Genomic DNA, 16,041 nt, shown 5'->3' on the forward strand with positions numbered 1-16,041 from the left:
TAGTTAGTTAGTTAGTTAGTAGTTAGTTAGTTAGTTAGTTAGTTAGTTAGTTAGTTAGTTAGTTAGTTAGTTAGTTAGTTAGTTAGTTAGTTAGTTAGTTAGTTAGTTAGTTAGTTAGTAGTTAGTTAGTTAGTTAGTAGTTAGTTAGTTAGTTAGTTAGTTAGTTAGTTAGTTAGTTAGTAGTAGTTAGTAGTAGTTAGTTAGTTAGTTAGTTAGTTAGTTAGTTAGTTAGTTAGTTAGTTAGTTAGTTAGTTAGTAGTTAGTTAGTTAGTTAGTTAGTTAGTTAGTTAGTTAGTTAGTTAGTTAGTTAGTTAGTTAGTTAGTTAGTTAGTTAGTTAGTTAGTTAGTTAGTAGTTAGTTAGTTAGTTAGTTAGTAGTTAGTTAGTTAGTTAGTTAGTTAGTTAGTTAGTTAGTTAGTAGTTAGTTAGTTAGTTAGTTAGTTAGTAGTTAGTTAGTTAGTTAGTTAGTTAGTTAGTTAGTTAGTTAGTTAGTAGTTAGTTAGTTAGTTAGTTAGTTAGTTAGTTAGTTAGTTAGTTAGTTAGTTAGTAGTTAGTTAGTTAGTTAGTAGTTAGTTAGTTAGTTAGTTAGTTAGTAGTTAGTTAGTTAGTTAGTTAGTTAGTAGTTAGTTAGTTAGTTAGTTAGTTAGTTAGTTAGTTAGTTAGTTAGTTAGTTAGTTAGTTAGTTAGTTAGTTAGTTAGTTAGTTAGTTAGTTAGTTAGTTAGTTAGTTAGTTAGTTAGTAGTTAGTTAGTTAGTAGTTAGTAGTTAGTTAGTTAGTTAGTTAGTAGTTAGTTAGTAGTTAGTTAGTTAGTTAGTTAGTTAGTTAGTTAGTTAGTTAGTTAGTTAGTTAGTTAGTTAGTTAGTAGTTAGTTAGTTAGTTAGTTAGTTAGTTAGTTAGTTAGTTAGTTAGTTAGTTAGTTAGTTAGTTAGTTAGTTAGTTAGTAGTTAGTTAGTAGTTAGTTAGTTAGTTAGTTAGTTAGTTAGTTAGTTAGTTAGTTAGTTAGTTAGTTAGTTAGTTAGTTAGTTAGTTAGTTAGTTAGTTAGTTAGTTAGTTAGTTAGTTAGTTAGTTAGTTAGTTAGTTAGTTAGTTAGTTAGTTAGTTAGTTAGTTAGCCTTTGTGGTCATTACTTAAATATCAATGCATATCAAGATTTCATTAAAAATACCTTTATTTCGCTATTTATTATAAAAAATAATTTAAACAAATAAATACATATTATTTTCTATTCGTATTGAAAGAATTGATTCCAACACAAATTTAACCAGATCAATGTGATTGCGCAAAATGTGTATAGTGGTCGTAACTAATTAGCATCATCATATTTCATAATTATTAAACCAGTTCATCGTTTACACTTTCAATTACCATGGGTTCTGTAAATGGAAAAAATTACACTTCTTGATTTTTATTAAAATACAAATTTTAATCCAAATACCTGGCAAAAAGTTCTGCAACTGGCACTGGTCGATGTCTTAAAATGGGATTAACTGTTGTAGTTGAAGTTGTGGAATCATGAGAACTTAAATGATCATCTAGAATATTTGGCTTGTGATCTCCTTGCATGGAAAGAACATGATGGATAGGTTGTTGAAATGGTTTAGATTCTGAAAGATCCTCCACTTGTACTTCATGTTTATTTGGATGATGATCTTCAGTGGCTTTTTTCTCTTCTTCGTGCTGATGACTCACAACTGGAGCGGAAATGTCTGATTTTTGTTGAAGTGTAACTGCTGGTAAAGTTTGTGGTTTCTTTAAGTCTTCAGGGTGAAAGTGGGCGGGTAAATGGGTTAGAGCAGCTGTAGATATTATGTGTTCCTGATTGTGAGCTGGTAGAATTTGAGATTTTGGCAGTCCTTCCGCGGCAAGATGTTTATGAATATGTGCGGGCAATGTTTGAGATATATGATGTGGTTTTACATCATCTTCACTCTTATCGTTGTCATTATGGTGCTCTTGATGTTTGATCAAAAATTGAGGCCTATGAATGGCTTCAAAATTAGCATGTTGTTCGTGCTGGTAATTTGGTAAGGTCTGAGCAATGTGGTGAATTTGTGGAACATGGTGTTGTTGAGAATTTTCTTCGTGTGGTTTCTTTTCGTTACTGTTGTCATTTGACGATCCACCTTTAGTTTCCAAAACATCACGTTTTTGCTGTTGCGGGTCCTCATTGGATTCTTTGGCAGCTGTTTGAGGTTGTTGCGGTTTTTTCTAAATTGACTTCTTTCTTATTTTCAGGCGATTCCTTTTCATTGTTTTCTTTGATTGATTCTTCGGGATGATGGTGTTTAGGCACTAAAGGTACTGGAATATCACGTTTATTTTGTTTGGAGTCTTCTGGAGTTTCCTGAAGTGTTTGAGCCTTTTGGTTACTTTCTATGATGACATGATCCTGATGGTGAGCTGGTAGTATTAGAGGGACATGATTTTCATTATTAATTTCTTTTTCGTTGCATTCTTTTGGAGATTCCTCAGGATGGTGATATTTAGGTACTAGGGGAACTGGAATATCACGCTTATTTTGTTTAGTGTCTTCAGAAGTTTCTTTTAAGTTGAAAGGAAGTGTTTGAGGTTTTTGCAAACCTTCGGTTAAGACATGATCCTGATTGTGAGCTTCTAATGTTTGAGGCACATTGTGATTTTCAGTTTTAACGTTTTCCTTTTCTTCGTGATATTCTTTTTCGTTGCTTTCTTTTGGAGACTCCTCAGGATGGTGATATTTTGGAACTAAAGGTACTGGAATATCACGTTTATGTTGAGTTTCTTCAGGAGTTTCTTTTAAAATTAAAGGAAGGGTTTGAGGTTTTTGAAATCCTTCAGTTGTAACGTGATCTTCATTATGAGCGGGTAATGATTGAGGAACATGATGAATTTCTAAGTTAACTTGTTTGTTATTGTCATGATTTTCATTGCTTTCTTTGGGAGATTCTTCCGGATGGTGATACTTTGGAACTAAAGGTACTGGAATATCACGTTTATGTTGGTTGTCTTCATGATTATCATTTAAAATTAAAGGAAGTGTTTGAGGTTTTTGAAATCCTTCAGCTGTAACATGATCATTATTTTGAGCGGGTAATGTTTGAGCGACATGATGAATTTCTAAATTAACTTCTTTCCTATTGTCATGATCTTCTTTTTCATTGCTTTCTTTGGGAGACTCTTCAGGATGATGATACTTTGGAACTAAAGGTACTGGAATATCACGTTTATGTTGATTGTCTTCATGATTATCTTTTAAAATTAAAGGAAGTGGTTGAGGTTTTTGGAATCCATCAGTTGTAACATGATCTTCATTGTGAGCGGGCAATGTTTGAGGAACATGATGATTTTCTAAATTAACTTCTTTCTGATTGTTATGATCTTCTTTTTCATTGCTTTCTTTTGGAGACTCCTCAGGATGGTGATACTTTGGAACTAAAGGCACTGGAATATCACGCTTTTGTGGTTGTACACCATCAGTTGCTGGTGAAAATATGGCTGGCAAACCTTGAGGTTTTTGAAAAACTTCTTTTACTTTCTGATCATCATGAGTTTCTTTGTCGGTTTCTTTTTCATTAGTCTCTTTGGGAGATTCTTCAGGATGCTGATGTTTTGCTACTAATGGTACGGGAATGTCACGTTTCTGCTGTTGTATAGCTTTATTTGAAGGAGAAAATATGGCTGGAAGACCTTGAGGTTTTTGATAAACTTCAGTTGTAATATTTTGTTCATCTTTCTCCTGATCTTCTTGAGATTTCTTATTATCGTTGTTGTTATTTATTGTTTCAACTTGAAGACTGTTTTTTGGTTCCCCAGCTACAACTTCTGCTGGTAAAATATCCGATAAAACTTGAGGTTTTTGGAATTCTTCGGGTTTTTGTGATACTTCGCGTTTAGTTCTATGATGTACATGTTCTCCAGGTAAAACAGTCGGATACAATGGTTGTTTAGTTTCTCTTTTAAATTTAGCCAACTCTTTGGGATCAGTTATTAAAATAATTTTCTCTTCTGGTTTTATTTCCACTAAAACATTAGGATTAACCGGACTGGGATGCTGTAATTCCGCAGTAGGTGCCGCATAAGCACATGCCACTATTGTGACAATTATGGCCTAAATAATAAATAATTTATTTATATAAATTGTTCATCTTTTTATTTTAATTATTTAATAACTTACGAAAGCTTTCATTATGTACTACGAGCTGCGTCTTATTCCTGCTTAAAATCCGTTAAATACTAAATTTAAACTCATTCGAGTCGACACTTTTATAGATTTTAAGCTTAAAGTTTATTTTAACAGATATCAGTTGTTAAAATATCTCTCGAAAAGTTTTCTTTATAATAAACCAATTCATAATATAACGCTAATTACTACTAACAACATCTACTTGCAATTTTTTTCTACAAATTTCGTATTAAAAATAATAAATAAAATGCTTTTTCTCGAAAACGATTATTGTAATACTGCCCTGAAGAAACCATGTTTTTGATTTTGTTTATTATGGCATCAATAGAAAATAGGTATAGCTTATTTTTATTGTAAAAATATTTATTTTGAATCACCAGTTAACACTTAATTGTTAAAAGAAAACAAACCAAATTTGTTGAATTTTATTTTAGTTTTTATAGTATTTAATACTGTTGTTATTTTATAGACTTTATGGAATCGGCGACAATTGTTTGCAAAACTTATTAAATATTAAAAGTCGTAATTAAAAACATAATTAATTCAACAATTGTATATTAAATTGGTCTAGTTATTTTTTTTTATATTTTTAAAAGTAAGGAAAGTTTTTAGTGAAATTTATTAAAAAACGTGTGAATTTGAACATATGGAAATTTGTGCAAATAAACAAATCAAATAAATAAATAAATCAGAATTTAACATCAGTATTAAGAAAACTTAAGTTTTTGTAATTTACAAATTAAGGAAGTAAAATTATTATTGAAATTAACATCCATAAAAAATAATATTCCGTTAATGTTTGTTCTATGTCGTACAAAATTAATAAACTTATTTAATTTTTATCTTAAAAACTATTTCATTACTTGAATTTCAAATTATTTAAAAGCATATTTTAGGCACTTTGTTGTTAATGTTGAAAAAAAAAAAAAACATGACAAACCTATATTTATGAGGAGATATCGCTATTAAAATAATCTGAAGTATTAAAAATTGGCACTGCTTGAAATTGACCATCTTTAAGATTCGTAGCTATTACAGGATCTTCTACCGGCGACTGGGCATTTGACTCTGAAACAGATTTAGCTTTAGCCAACAGCGGCTTGAACAGTAAGCCCTTTAAACTGTAGTCGGTAACATTTAGTTCAGCTTCCGCTATATCTATTGATTTCTCTACCTCATCCACATTGTTATTAACCACTTCGACAAAATGTTCCAATTGATCGATGCGCTGTTTAAGAACTTCAAATTGTGGCGTAAATGCTAAAATACTGTTGGTATATTGATCCATTATAACATTATTTTCGCCCTTAACCTGCCAAAATTAAAATACATATTGTTTAAATCGTTCTTTTAATATTTACATATTTATTTACATTGACCAATAAAGATTCCAACTCATCAAGTCTTGTCAACATATCTTCTATACTCATACATATGGGATTAATCTGTAATTTAAAGATTACGGTTGTTAATTGGTAACTTCTTTGTAGTCTATTTAAATTATACTATACCTCCTTATCTAAACTAACACTTTGTAAAATTTTACTATAATCCTGTGCAGCCTTTTCTACCATTTTCTTAAATTTTCCAAAGATTGTTGTAATTTTACAATTTTTATAAACAATCTTTCAATATTTGTAAATAAACATCAGCTGTTAAGCTGTGTTTAGTAAGCATTTCATTCAAATGTCAAATATTACTTGAATTTGTTTTCTTTCTGGGTTGACACAGTTCTCAGTAAATTGACAACTAAAAATAATCGACGCGAGAAAAAATAGTTTGAGAGTTTATAAAAAAAATCTTTATTTGCTAAAAGTGTTTTCTTTTCTAAGGAAGAAAAGTGTATTTGTATTAAGGAAATAATTTATAGAATTGAAAAATGAGTAATTATCGTGGCATAGGAGGTGGTGGCTTCCCTTACAAATCAAACTCTAATCGTGGAGGTGCTTCTATGAATGCAGTGCCACCACCTTCATCACTTAATCATCGTGGCTATCAAAAGGGTAAAATAAAGGATAGCACAAGTGCGGCTGGTACCTCTAAATATGGTTACACTACCTTAGAGTCTATAAGTCAGTTTTCCAACTCACAAAATTACATAGGGAAGCGTAAGGCCTGCACTGAGGATGACTACTTTGATGATGATGACGAACCGGCACCTCAACAACAAGCTTATCAACCGGCACCAGGTTCTCCCGGCTATGAAAAGGGCAAACAACAGGAAAGTGATTCAGATGAAGATCCTCTGGATCAATTTATGGCTGGTATAGAACAACAGGTGGAAAAGGAAAAAGTACGCAAAGATAGCAGTGTGGCAGCAGTTGCTGGCCTGGGTTCTAGTCAATCCAAGGGCGTAAGAGGTGATATAGACGAAGAAGATGATGAAGAAAGTTACTATCGTTATATGGAAGAAAATCCTCAAGCTGGCTTAAGGGATGATGGTTCTGATGTTGAAATTGAATACGATGAAGATGGCAACCCCATAGCTCCACCAAAAATAAAAATATTGATCCTCTTCCTCCCATTTACCATTCCGAAATCGAATATGAAAGTTTTGAGAAAAATTTCTATACTCCACATGAAGACATTGCCAATTTGGACGAGGAACAAGTTAGAGATTTGCGCAAAACTTTAGGTGTTAAGGTGACAGGCCCAGAGCCACCTAAGCCGGTAACCTCATTTGGTCACTTTGGCTTTGATGAGCCACTGATGAAGGCCATACGTAAGGCTGAATATACCCAGCCTACTTCTATACAGGCGCAAGCCATACCAGCTGCTTTAGCCGGTAGAGATCTTATAGGTATTGCTAAAACAGGTTCTGGTAAAACGGCTGCATTTATTTGGCCCATGTTGGTGCATATAATGGATCAACGTGAACTTAAACCAGGCGATGGTCCTATTGGTTTGATTTTAGCTCCCACTCGTGAATTATCCTTGCAAATCTACAACGAAGCTAAGAAATTTGGTAAGGTGTATAATATCAATGTAGTTTGCTGTTACGGCGGTGGCTCTAAATGGGAACAGAGTAAGGCATTAGAGCAAGGAGCTGAAATTGTAGTAGCCACACCAGGTCGTATGATAGACATGGTTAAAATGAAAGCCACAAATCTAAGGAGAGTTACATTTTTGGTTTTGGATGAAGCAGATCGCATGTTTCATATGGGTTTTGAGCCTCAGGTGAATATTATTGAATAATTTAAAAGAATAGGTTAAACTAAACCGGATACGTATGCTTTTGCTTTTTATAAAATTTTAATTATTATTAAATTTGTTGCTATTATTGTATTCTTATTCTATTTTAGGTCCGTTCAATTTGTAATCATGTCAGACCAGATCGTCAAACTCTACTCTTTTCGGCTACTTTTAAGAAACGCATTGAACGCTTGGCTCGTGATGTTTTAACCGATCCTGTGCGCATTGTCCAAGGCGATCTCAATGAGGCCAATCAAGACATTACACAATATGTATACGTTTTTCCAAATCCCATGCAAAAATGGAACTGGTTGCTTTTGAATCTAGTACGTTTTCTTTCCGAAGGAAGTGTTTTGATTTTTGTCACCAAAAAAGCAGACGCCGAATCGGTGGCCAATAATTTGCTAGTTAAAGAGTATAATTGTCTGCTGCTACATGGTGACATGGATCAGGCAGATCGTAATAAAGTCATAACACAATTTAAACGTAAGGAATGCGATATTCTAGTGGCCACAGATGTTGCAGCTCGTGGTTTGGATATACCCCATATTAAGAATGTTGTTAACTATGACATAGCTCGAGATATTGATACACATACCCATCGTATTGGTCGTACCGGTAGAGCGGGTGAAAAGGGCACAGCTTATACACTGGTAACAGAAAAAGATAAAGAATTTGCTGGTCATTTGGTGCGCAATTTGGAGGGAGCCGATCAACAAGTGCCCGATGATTTAATGGATTTGGCCATGAAAAGTTCTTGGTTCCGTAGCTCGCGCTTTAAGCAGGGCAAAGGCAAAAAGCCCACTGGTAACCATACTGGCTTAGGTTATCGTGAACGCTCTGGCTTTGGCTCAAAATCATCGTCTTCTTCCTCATCCGCAACGTCTAATGATTTTAGTTCTAGTTCAAGCTTTACTTCTACTAGTAAATCTTTGTCTTCTGCTGGTCCGGCCACAGATCGCTATGCAGCCATGCGTGAAGCTTTTCGTTCACAATATCAATCACAATTTAAACCTTCAACTGATCGAACATGGGAGGAAACTGTTCCCGAAACTGGAGTATTTGCAGCACCCGCACCACCTCCGCCTTCATTAATGAATAATGCCAATAGTAATGCTCAAGGGGAAAAACGTAAAACTAAGAAAAGTCGTTGGAACTGAGTGCAAAACAACGAATTTATAAGCTTAAAAACAATTGCTTTGAAAAAGAGAGAGAGATAAAAACAACATTGAAGATTCATTTATATATAGTGGTAGTATTTAAACGGATTAATAACTATTATTATAGTATGTATAACATTTTTGTAATGTTTATTATTGCATTAAGTCTTACGTTCTGATCTATGAAAGAAAAATTAAAATCCCCAAAAATACAACATGGACTTTTATTTGAACTTAAAGTATGTAGGCAAGTTATTTATCATAACATGTTTGTGGTGTACGTAATATTTGAAACTCCAAAATGTAGCTGATTCGTGAACGATAACTTAGGAACAAGTATTGATTTTTGTTCTCTATACTTCCATCAGTGGTGATAGAGGTTATAATATAAGTTTGTCATTCCGCCTGTAATACCATAAAATATTCATCTGAGGCCTAACAAAGTATATTATATTCCTGGTTATGAAATTCTGAGTAGATTTAGTTATGTTTGCCTAAAATACGCACAATGTAAAAATTAAAAAGACTACCTCAATAAAAAAATTAAGTTTTTTCCTAACTCTTGAGTAGTTTTCTCAGAAGCTACCAAAGATAACTCGATGAATTTTGTCACATGTAACTTTTTACGCTCAGGGATCAATTATGTTCAAAATCATAACAATCAATCCAAAATTTCTCATAGACCCCATACAAAAGTACAAATTCTCGGAAATGGATTCATCGTTAATAACTGCTTCTAAAATATCACTATCACCACAAAATGAAAATGAATATCAATAGAAATTATATTCCTTACCTAGATCAATCGGTCCATAATTGGTCATAGTTCCCATATGAGGTCCACTTCCGAAAATTACTTGAATGTTTGTATATTAGCTTATTTACAAAAGAAGATATCGGATATCACTTTCCAAAATTTTTTCCGGATTGGTCCATAATTAGTCATTGCTCCCATAAAACCCTGATGATTCACAATTTGTTAAATGTTATAAACATTGTAGTATGGTGGATGGTATTTAAGATTCGGCATAGCTGAATAGAGAACTCTATTTTGTTTCTTATTTAATTGGTCTAACCATTAAGAAGTTACAGATATATTTAACTATGTTATTATACCCTACACCCACCTTTCAACACCATAGTGAGGAGGGTGTTATGTTACGTTTGTGCTGATGTTTGTAAGGCATTAAAATATTGCTTCCATCTTAGAGTATACTCATCGGTTTAGAATAATTTTCGGAGTTCGATTAAGTGATGTTCGTTCGTCTGTCTGTCCGTGTAGACCTTCTAACCCCCTTACTACCGAGCCTCACGAATAGATTTTTGAAGCTTTAGTTTCGAAATAACGAATCCCAGAGACCATGTTACATTAAGCAGTACTAAATATGAATCCTCAGACATTATCCATCACAGCAGGTTTTCCAGATATCGTGTCATTTACACAGAACGAAAATACATTTATTTATAAAATCTGTTATGTCATCTCAAAGTCTAATATGTATGTCGGTTTTAAATAACCACTGTTATATATGGTATATATAATTTCGTCACTTCATTTGTAATATTGATCGTAGACCCAAAATTACATATATTTTGGGTCCTTATTAATTTTTAAGACGATACACTAGACTATAAACTGGACTAAAGACCATAGACTAGCCTAAAGACCATAGACCAGACAATTGACTAGACTATAGACTAGACTATAGACTAGACTATAGACTAGACTATAGACTAGACTATAGACTAGACTATAAACTAGACTATAGACTAGACTATAGACTAGACTATAGACTAGACTATAGACTAGACTATAGACTAGACTATATACTAGACTATAGACTAGACTATAGACTAGACTATTGACTAGACTATACTATACTATAGACTAGACTATAGACTAGAGTATAGACTAGACTATACTATACTATAGACTAGATTATATATTAGACTACAGACTGGACTATATACTAGAATATACACTATACTAATCACTAGAAATAAGATTTGACTATATGTATATAATTATTCCATTTTATACGTGGTTAAAAATCGCCAAATTTCCCGCTAACCGCTAAAACGCATTTTGTCCCGCAATTGCCATTTCAAAAACGTCATATTTGACGGGAAAAACGTCAAATTGGCAACAATGAATACTAGTATAACAATAACATTTGATATAAACAAGTAATATAAAACTAAAATTTTCAACCAAATCTTATATGGATCGGTCCATAATTGTACCTATCTCGCCATATAAAATCCTCTTTAGAAAATGAATTTAACGCTCATAACCTAGCTATACCAGTATAACAATAAAATTCGACCCAAAGTGAAGTCATTTCATTTTGCGTCGAATTCATGAAATTTTTTATTTTTGGAGTTTGACAGTCTCGGTTTCTCGGAGTTTGACAGCTTTAGGCCTTATTTCAATGGACAAAAAAAAAACAATCAGCTGTTGAAATGACTTCACCTTATTAGTTTCGACCAAAACAAGTTTTATAGTTCATATTGGATTCAAGACCCTGTATAAAGTTTACTTTAGAAAATGATTTAAATGCTCATACCTTCTTAAAAAAATCGTCATAATCAAGTTTTCTTCAAAATTTTAAAATCTTCTAAAATTGTATGTGGATCGGTTCATAATTAGACCAGTCCCCTCTTTCATTTCTGTATTATGATATAATTTGACATAAAAAGGATTTGAATTAATTCCTTGGAGATCGGTTCATAATCCCAACTATAAAAGCCGTATTCCGAATATCATTATCATATTACTACTCACAAACTATTATAAAATTCAACATTAATCTAATAAATTAGTAAGTCGTGTTAGCATATGCTTTGGTGGTGGGTATATAAGACTCGGCAGCACTCTTACTTGTTTTTACTTCGAGATATCTGAGGCCAAATTTTAATTCAGAACTGCTCAATCCTTCTGAAAAGTATACTTTGAACTCTGTGTTAAAAATTTGTTGGCCTGTGTTATTAATAAACAAAGATTTTTTTCTTCTTCAAAATTAATTACGCGAAATTAAATCTTTCAAAATTTACTTTTCTTTAAAATTTGATGGAAAATTCGATTCGATCCGAAATTTTTAGATAAGGTTCATGGAGATTACTGCCTGAGTTTCTACTCTCCTAACTTGTTAAAATTGAAATATAACATTTGTTTTGCATCGAAAGTAAAACTCGTTTAAGGCCCAGCCATAAATAATACACAAGTCTAACTTTTTCAACCAGTTAATTTTATCTTCAGTTATTTAAAGATGGGCCTTTCAATGATGTTATTTATTTTTTTAATTTTTATATTTTATTTTATTTAAATAATTCATAATAATTAAATTATGTTTTTTATATTTTTTTGTTGTTGCTTTTTTTTGTTAATATAATAATTCCTTTTGTTTACATTCAAATATTTGATTTAAATTTGATATTTACACCAAATTATTATTTTTGAGATATTTTTTTTTTCAATTTGTTTTATTTGTTGGGAGGATTGATTTGAATTTTATGTGTATTTTTTGTTTTTGTTTTTAAGTTGAATGTTAAATTTTATTTAATAAAATCACATTTATGCACTTTTATTTGTTTACACAAGCGAAATATATAGAACTATATACATATAAGTATATAGTATATTAATATTTTTTTTTAATTTTTTACATAATGAAACCACTACTGTTTATTTTTAATGATTTTTTTTATATATAAATTATTTTATAATCTAAAAATGTTTGTTAATTACTATAGTTACATTGAAAAAAGTCTACTTTAGAAGCTAAAGATAAGATTTATTTAACTACGATTTTTTTTTATAAAATTAAATGTTGCTTGTTGTTGATTTTTTTAAATTTTTATTTAAATTGAGTTGTTTTAATTACACCATCACTTGTTTTATTATATATTTTTTATTTTTTTGTTAAATGTAGGAAAAGTGTTTTGAAAAATTATTGGCTTTTGATTTTGAGAACTTAGTTCAGGCATGAAAAATTTAGTACTTTTCGATATCTCGGCACCACCACATTTTCGATACGTATTCTACCTTATAAATTTTGGGTAAATAGTCCACAACAGACCAGATTGTAGTTTATTCTAGTCTATATGTATTATAGTTTTGTCTGTAATTAATTATTTAGTTTTGTCTATAGTCTAGTCTATATTCTAGTCCATAATACAGTCTATAGTCCAGTCTATATTCCAGACGGTAGTCTAGTATATAATCTAGTCTTTATTCTATAATCTAGTATATAGTCTAGTCTATAATCTAGTCTATAGTTTAAACTATAGGAAAGTTTCTAATCTGGTCTAGTATATAGTCTAGACTATAGTCTAGTCTATAGTCTAGTATATACTCTAGTCTATAATATAGTCTATGGTCTTGTATATAGTCTAGTCTATAGACTAGTATAAAGTCTAGTCTATGGTCTTGTATATAGTCTAGCCTATAGTCTAGTCTATAGTCTAGTATATAGTCTAGTCTATAGTTTAGTCTATATAGTCTAGTCTATAGTCTAGTCTATAATATAGTCTATGGTCCTGTCTATAGTATAATCTATAGTCTAGTCTGTAGTATAATCTATAGTCTAGTCTATAGTCTAGTCTATAGTCTCGTCTATAGTTTAGTGTATAGTCTAGTATATAGTCTAGTCTATAGTATAATCTATAGTCTAGTCTGTAGTATAATCTATAGTTTAGTCTATAGTCTAGTCTAGTCTATAGTCTAGTCTATAATCTAGTCTATAGTCTAGTCTTAGTATAGTATATAGTCTAGACTATAATCTAGTCAATGGTCTTGTCTATAGTCTAGTCTAGTCTGGTCTACATTCTATAGTCTAGTCTACTCTGTATTCTCTCTGTATTTAGTTTAGTCTATAATCTAGGCTAAAGTCTAGTCTATAGTCTAGACTATAGCATAGTCTATAGCCTAGTCTATAGTATAGTCTGTAGCCCAGTCTATAATATAGACGGTAGTCTAGTATATAATCAAGTCTGTAGTTTAGTCTTTAGTCTATAATCTGCTATATAGTCTATGGTCTTGTCTATAGTCTAGTATATAGTCTAGTCTATCGTCTAGTCTATAGTCTAGTCTATCGTCTAGTCTATAGTCTAGTCTATAGTCTAGTCTATAGTCTAGTCTGTAGTCTAGTCTATAGTTTAGTCTATAGTCTAGTCTATAGTCTAGTCTATAGTCTAGTATATAGTCTAGTATATAGTCTAGTCTATAGTCTAGTCTATAGTCTAGTCTATAGTCTAGTCTATAGTCTAGTCTATAGTCTAGTCTATAGTCTAGTCTATAGTCTATAGTCTAGTCTAAAGTCTAGTCTATAGTCTAGTCTGTAGTCTCGTCTATAGTCTAGCCTATAGCCTAGTCTATAGTTTAGTCTATAGTCTAGTCTATAGTCTAGTATATAGTCTAGTATATAGTCTAGTCTATAATATAGTCTATGGTCTTGTATATAGTCTAGTCTATAGACTAGTATAAAGTCTAGTCTATGGTCTTGTCTATAGTCTAGTCTATAGTCTAGTCTATTGTTAGTAGTCTGGTCAGTAGCCTAGTCTTTATTCTGGTCTGTAGTCTAGTCCATAGACTAGTCAATAGTCTGGTCCATATTCTAGTCTACAGTCTAGCGGAAGATTAGTTTAGTACTTTGAAATCTATAAAGTACTATTTTTGTTATAGGGAAGTACTATTTCAAAATATCGATTTTCCATGCCTGATATAGTTTAGTTACGCGTGTGTTATATGCTTGTTATGTTGAAGGGAGTTAGGGCGGGGGATTGGTGATAAAAAATTGGTCCTTGGTTTTATTTGGCTGTTAATTATAAAGCAAATTATTTGAAATTTAATTATTTTTTTTTTATATTATATTTTTTTATGAAAACAAAGCTTTTGAAAAAGCTGATTTTGTACTTGTAATTAAATTTGGATTTTTGTTTCTTTCGTTAAGTTTTGTTATTGAGTTTTATTGCGTTTGAAATGAAAATTTTATTTGGAAAAAATAAAAATACTCTGGTTTTGTTGTTTTTTTTTCGGTTTTCATTTAATACATTTGTTTATTTTGTTGTTTTTATAATTTGTGTACATTTTCTTTCTTTTTATTTTTATATATATATATAATTATTTATGTATTTCTTTTATATTTTATGATTTTCTTTTTGTATATACAACTTAAAATATAAATTAATTTTACACTTAAATACTTAAATTCTGTTCTGTTTGCATAATTTTTGAATAAATTTTTTTGTGTTTTTATTTTTATGTTAATTTAAAAATTACAACTTATTTAACTAATTTTTTTTTTTTTTTGTTTTGTATAATTTTAAGCATAATAGGGTTTTTTTATTAATTAATATAATATTTGTTTAAGTATAAGGTTTTAATTATTTAAAATTATTTAACAATTTTTGTATTGATTTTGTTTTTAAATATATATAAAAAAATTTTAATACTTTGTACAAGTTGTAAGAAAAATTAAATAAAATAAAACATTTTAAATAAAAAAATGTTTTTTTTTTCAATAAAAATAATAGTTAAAAAAGCGTTTGTTATAAAATATTTTTAATAAAAAACTTTAAAGAAATTTTGCAAAATATAACAAATAAAATAGAATATTCAAAATTATAACTGTTGTTTTATTTTTGTTTATAAGTATGTATATAATTAAATTATTTTTTTTAAAGTTTTTAATTTTTAAAATCACATTTCATTGTTTTCAAAATCGTTTATTTCTTCTTTTTAAAGTTTTTGTGTAGTTTAGTTTTTTTAAAACACTTTTTTTTTTGTTTATAAGCTTTTTTCACAAAATTTCAATATTTCGTTAGTTTGAAAATTAAACATCATCGTACGCTTTTTATATTAATATATATTTTAATTTAGTAATACTATTTACAATATAGTTTATTAAGTTGGGATTGGTTGTTTTTATCATAAATTTTTCTAAATATTCAGTTTTAGCTTTATTTTATACTTTTAAATATTTGATTTTTTTTTTTTTTTTAATTTTTGATAAAGGATTTGCTGTTGTTATTGAAGGAAATGTTTTTATTTATTTATATACATTAGGTGTGTTTGTATTAAACTAGAAATTACTTTAACAAGTAAATCGTTTTTCAGTTTGTTTTAGTTAATGAACACACCTATTAAAATGGTTGATTTTAAAGCATATAATAAAGATTATAATAGTTAATTTAATTTAATCAAATAAAGAGGCCAAAATATCTTCATTGTTATTGTTATTACTAGAGCCGCTAGAGGGTGGGGTATTTAAATCCGGTTGAGGATCTAAATAAGACAAAATTTCCAAAGGATCAACATCTGAGAGCAGCTGAAAGTATAAAAAAAAAATTAAAATTAATAAATCTTGATAAATTCTTAAAATAAAAGGCTTTTTCCCGTTGATACTTACATTCAAATCATTGGCGGCATCGGCATGATTCATATTTGATGGATCAAAACTATTTAGTTCGGCATTTAAATCGCCCTCATTGAGATTCACTAAATCGGATGTTTGTGAATTTATTAATG

General features: G+C 30.3%; 4 protein-coding genes across 4 annotated transcripts in view; 1 reads left to right on the forward strand and 3 right to left on the reverse strand.

The window, feature by feature from the left end:
• Positions 1-1,356: 1,356 nt before the first annotated feature.
• On the reverse strand, positions 1,357-4,265 carry LOC119608877 (LIM domain-containing protein A). The gene is given in 4 exon segments (XM_037963434.1): positions 1,357-1,372; positions 1,435-2,208; positions 2,210-4,086; positions 4,153-4,265. Coding segments are annotated over 4 exon segments (2,679 nt in total). The 5' UTR covers positions 4,165-4,265.
• Positions 4,266-4,897: 632 nt separating this feature from the next.
• On the reverse strand, positions 4,898-5,814 carry LOC119608876 (biogenesis of lysosome-related organelles complex 1 subunit 4). Its single transcript, XM_037963433.1, has 3 exons — positions 5,673-5,814; positions 5,535-5,606; positions 4,898-5,473 (listed from the first exon to the last, which is right to left on the reverse strand). The coding sequence occupies exons 1-3, from the start codon at positions 5,733-5,735 to the stop codon at positions 5,108-5,110; spliced, it is 501 nt and encodes a 166-aa protein (XP_037819361.1). The 5' UTR covers positions 5,736-5,814; the 3' UTR covers positions 4,898-5,107.
• Positions 5,815-5,879: 65 nt separating this feature from the next.
• LOC119608875 (ATP-dependent RNA helicase DDX42) lies at positions 5,880-8,725 on the forward strand. Its single transcript, XM_037963432.1, is given in 3 exon segments — positions 5,880-6,656; positions 6,659-7,338; positions 7,464-8,725. Coding segments are annotated over 3 exon segments (2,346 nt in total). The 5' UTR covers positions 5,880-6,040; the 3' UTR covers positions 8,514-8,725.
• Positions 8,726-15,356: 6,631 nt separating this feature from the next.
• Positions 15,357-16,041, reverse strand: part of LOC119608873 (zinc finger MIZ domain-containing protein 1) — a 49,005-nt gene continuing 48,320 nt past the window's right edge. The window contains 2 exon segments of the mRNA XM_037963429.1: positions 15,357-15,841; positions 15,923-16,041. The exon segment at positions 15,923-16,041 is cut by the window's right edge and continues 268 nt beyond it. Of these exon segments, the coding sequence (XP_037819357.1) occupies positions 15,710-15,841; positions 15,923-16,041 (251 nt within the window). The 3' untranslated portion in view covers positions 15,357-15,709.

This window comes from Lucilia sericata, unplaced genomic scaffold (genome assembly GCF_015586225.1).
Source record: "Lucilia sericata isolate MDLA Ls3-8-SP2 unplaced genomic scaffold, ASM1558622v1 Contig000894F_arrow, whole genome shotgun sequence".
NCBI classification, from domain to species: domain Eukaryota; kingdom Metazoa; phylum Arthropoda; class Insecta; order Diptera; family Calliphoridae; genus Lucilia; species Lucilia sericata.

Excerpts from the sequence above, each read along its gene's own strand:
- LOC119608876 (XM_037963433.1), bottom strand. The coding sequence starts at position 5,735 with ATGGTAGAAAAGGCTGCACAGGATTATAGTAAAATTTTACAAAGTGTT. Across the intron at positions 5,607-5,672 it reads GTGTTAGTTTAGATAAGGAG|ATTAATCCCATATGTATGAG; the intron begins GTATAGTATAAT and ends TTTAAATTACAG. Across the intron at positions 5,474-5,534 it reads TGGAATCTTTATTGGTCAAT|GTTAAGGGCGAAAATAATGT; the intron begins GTAAATAAATAT and ends TAATTTTGGCAG.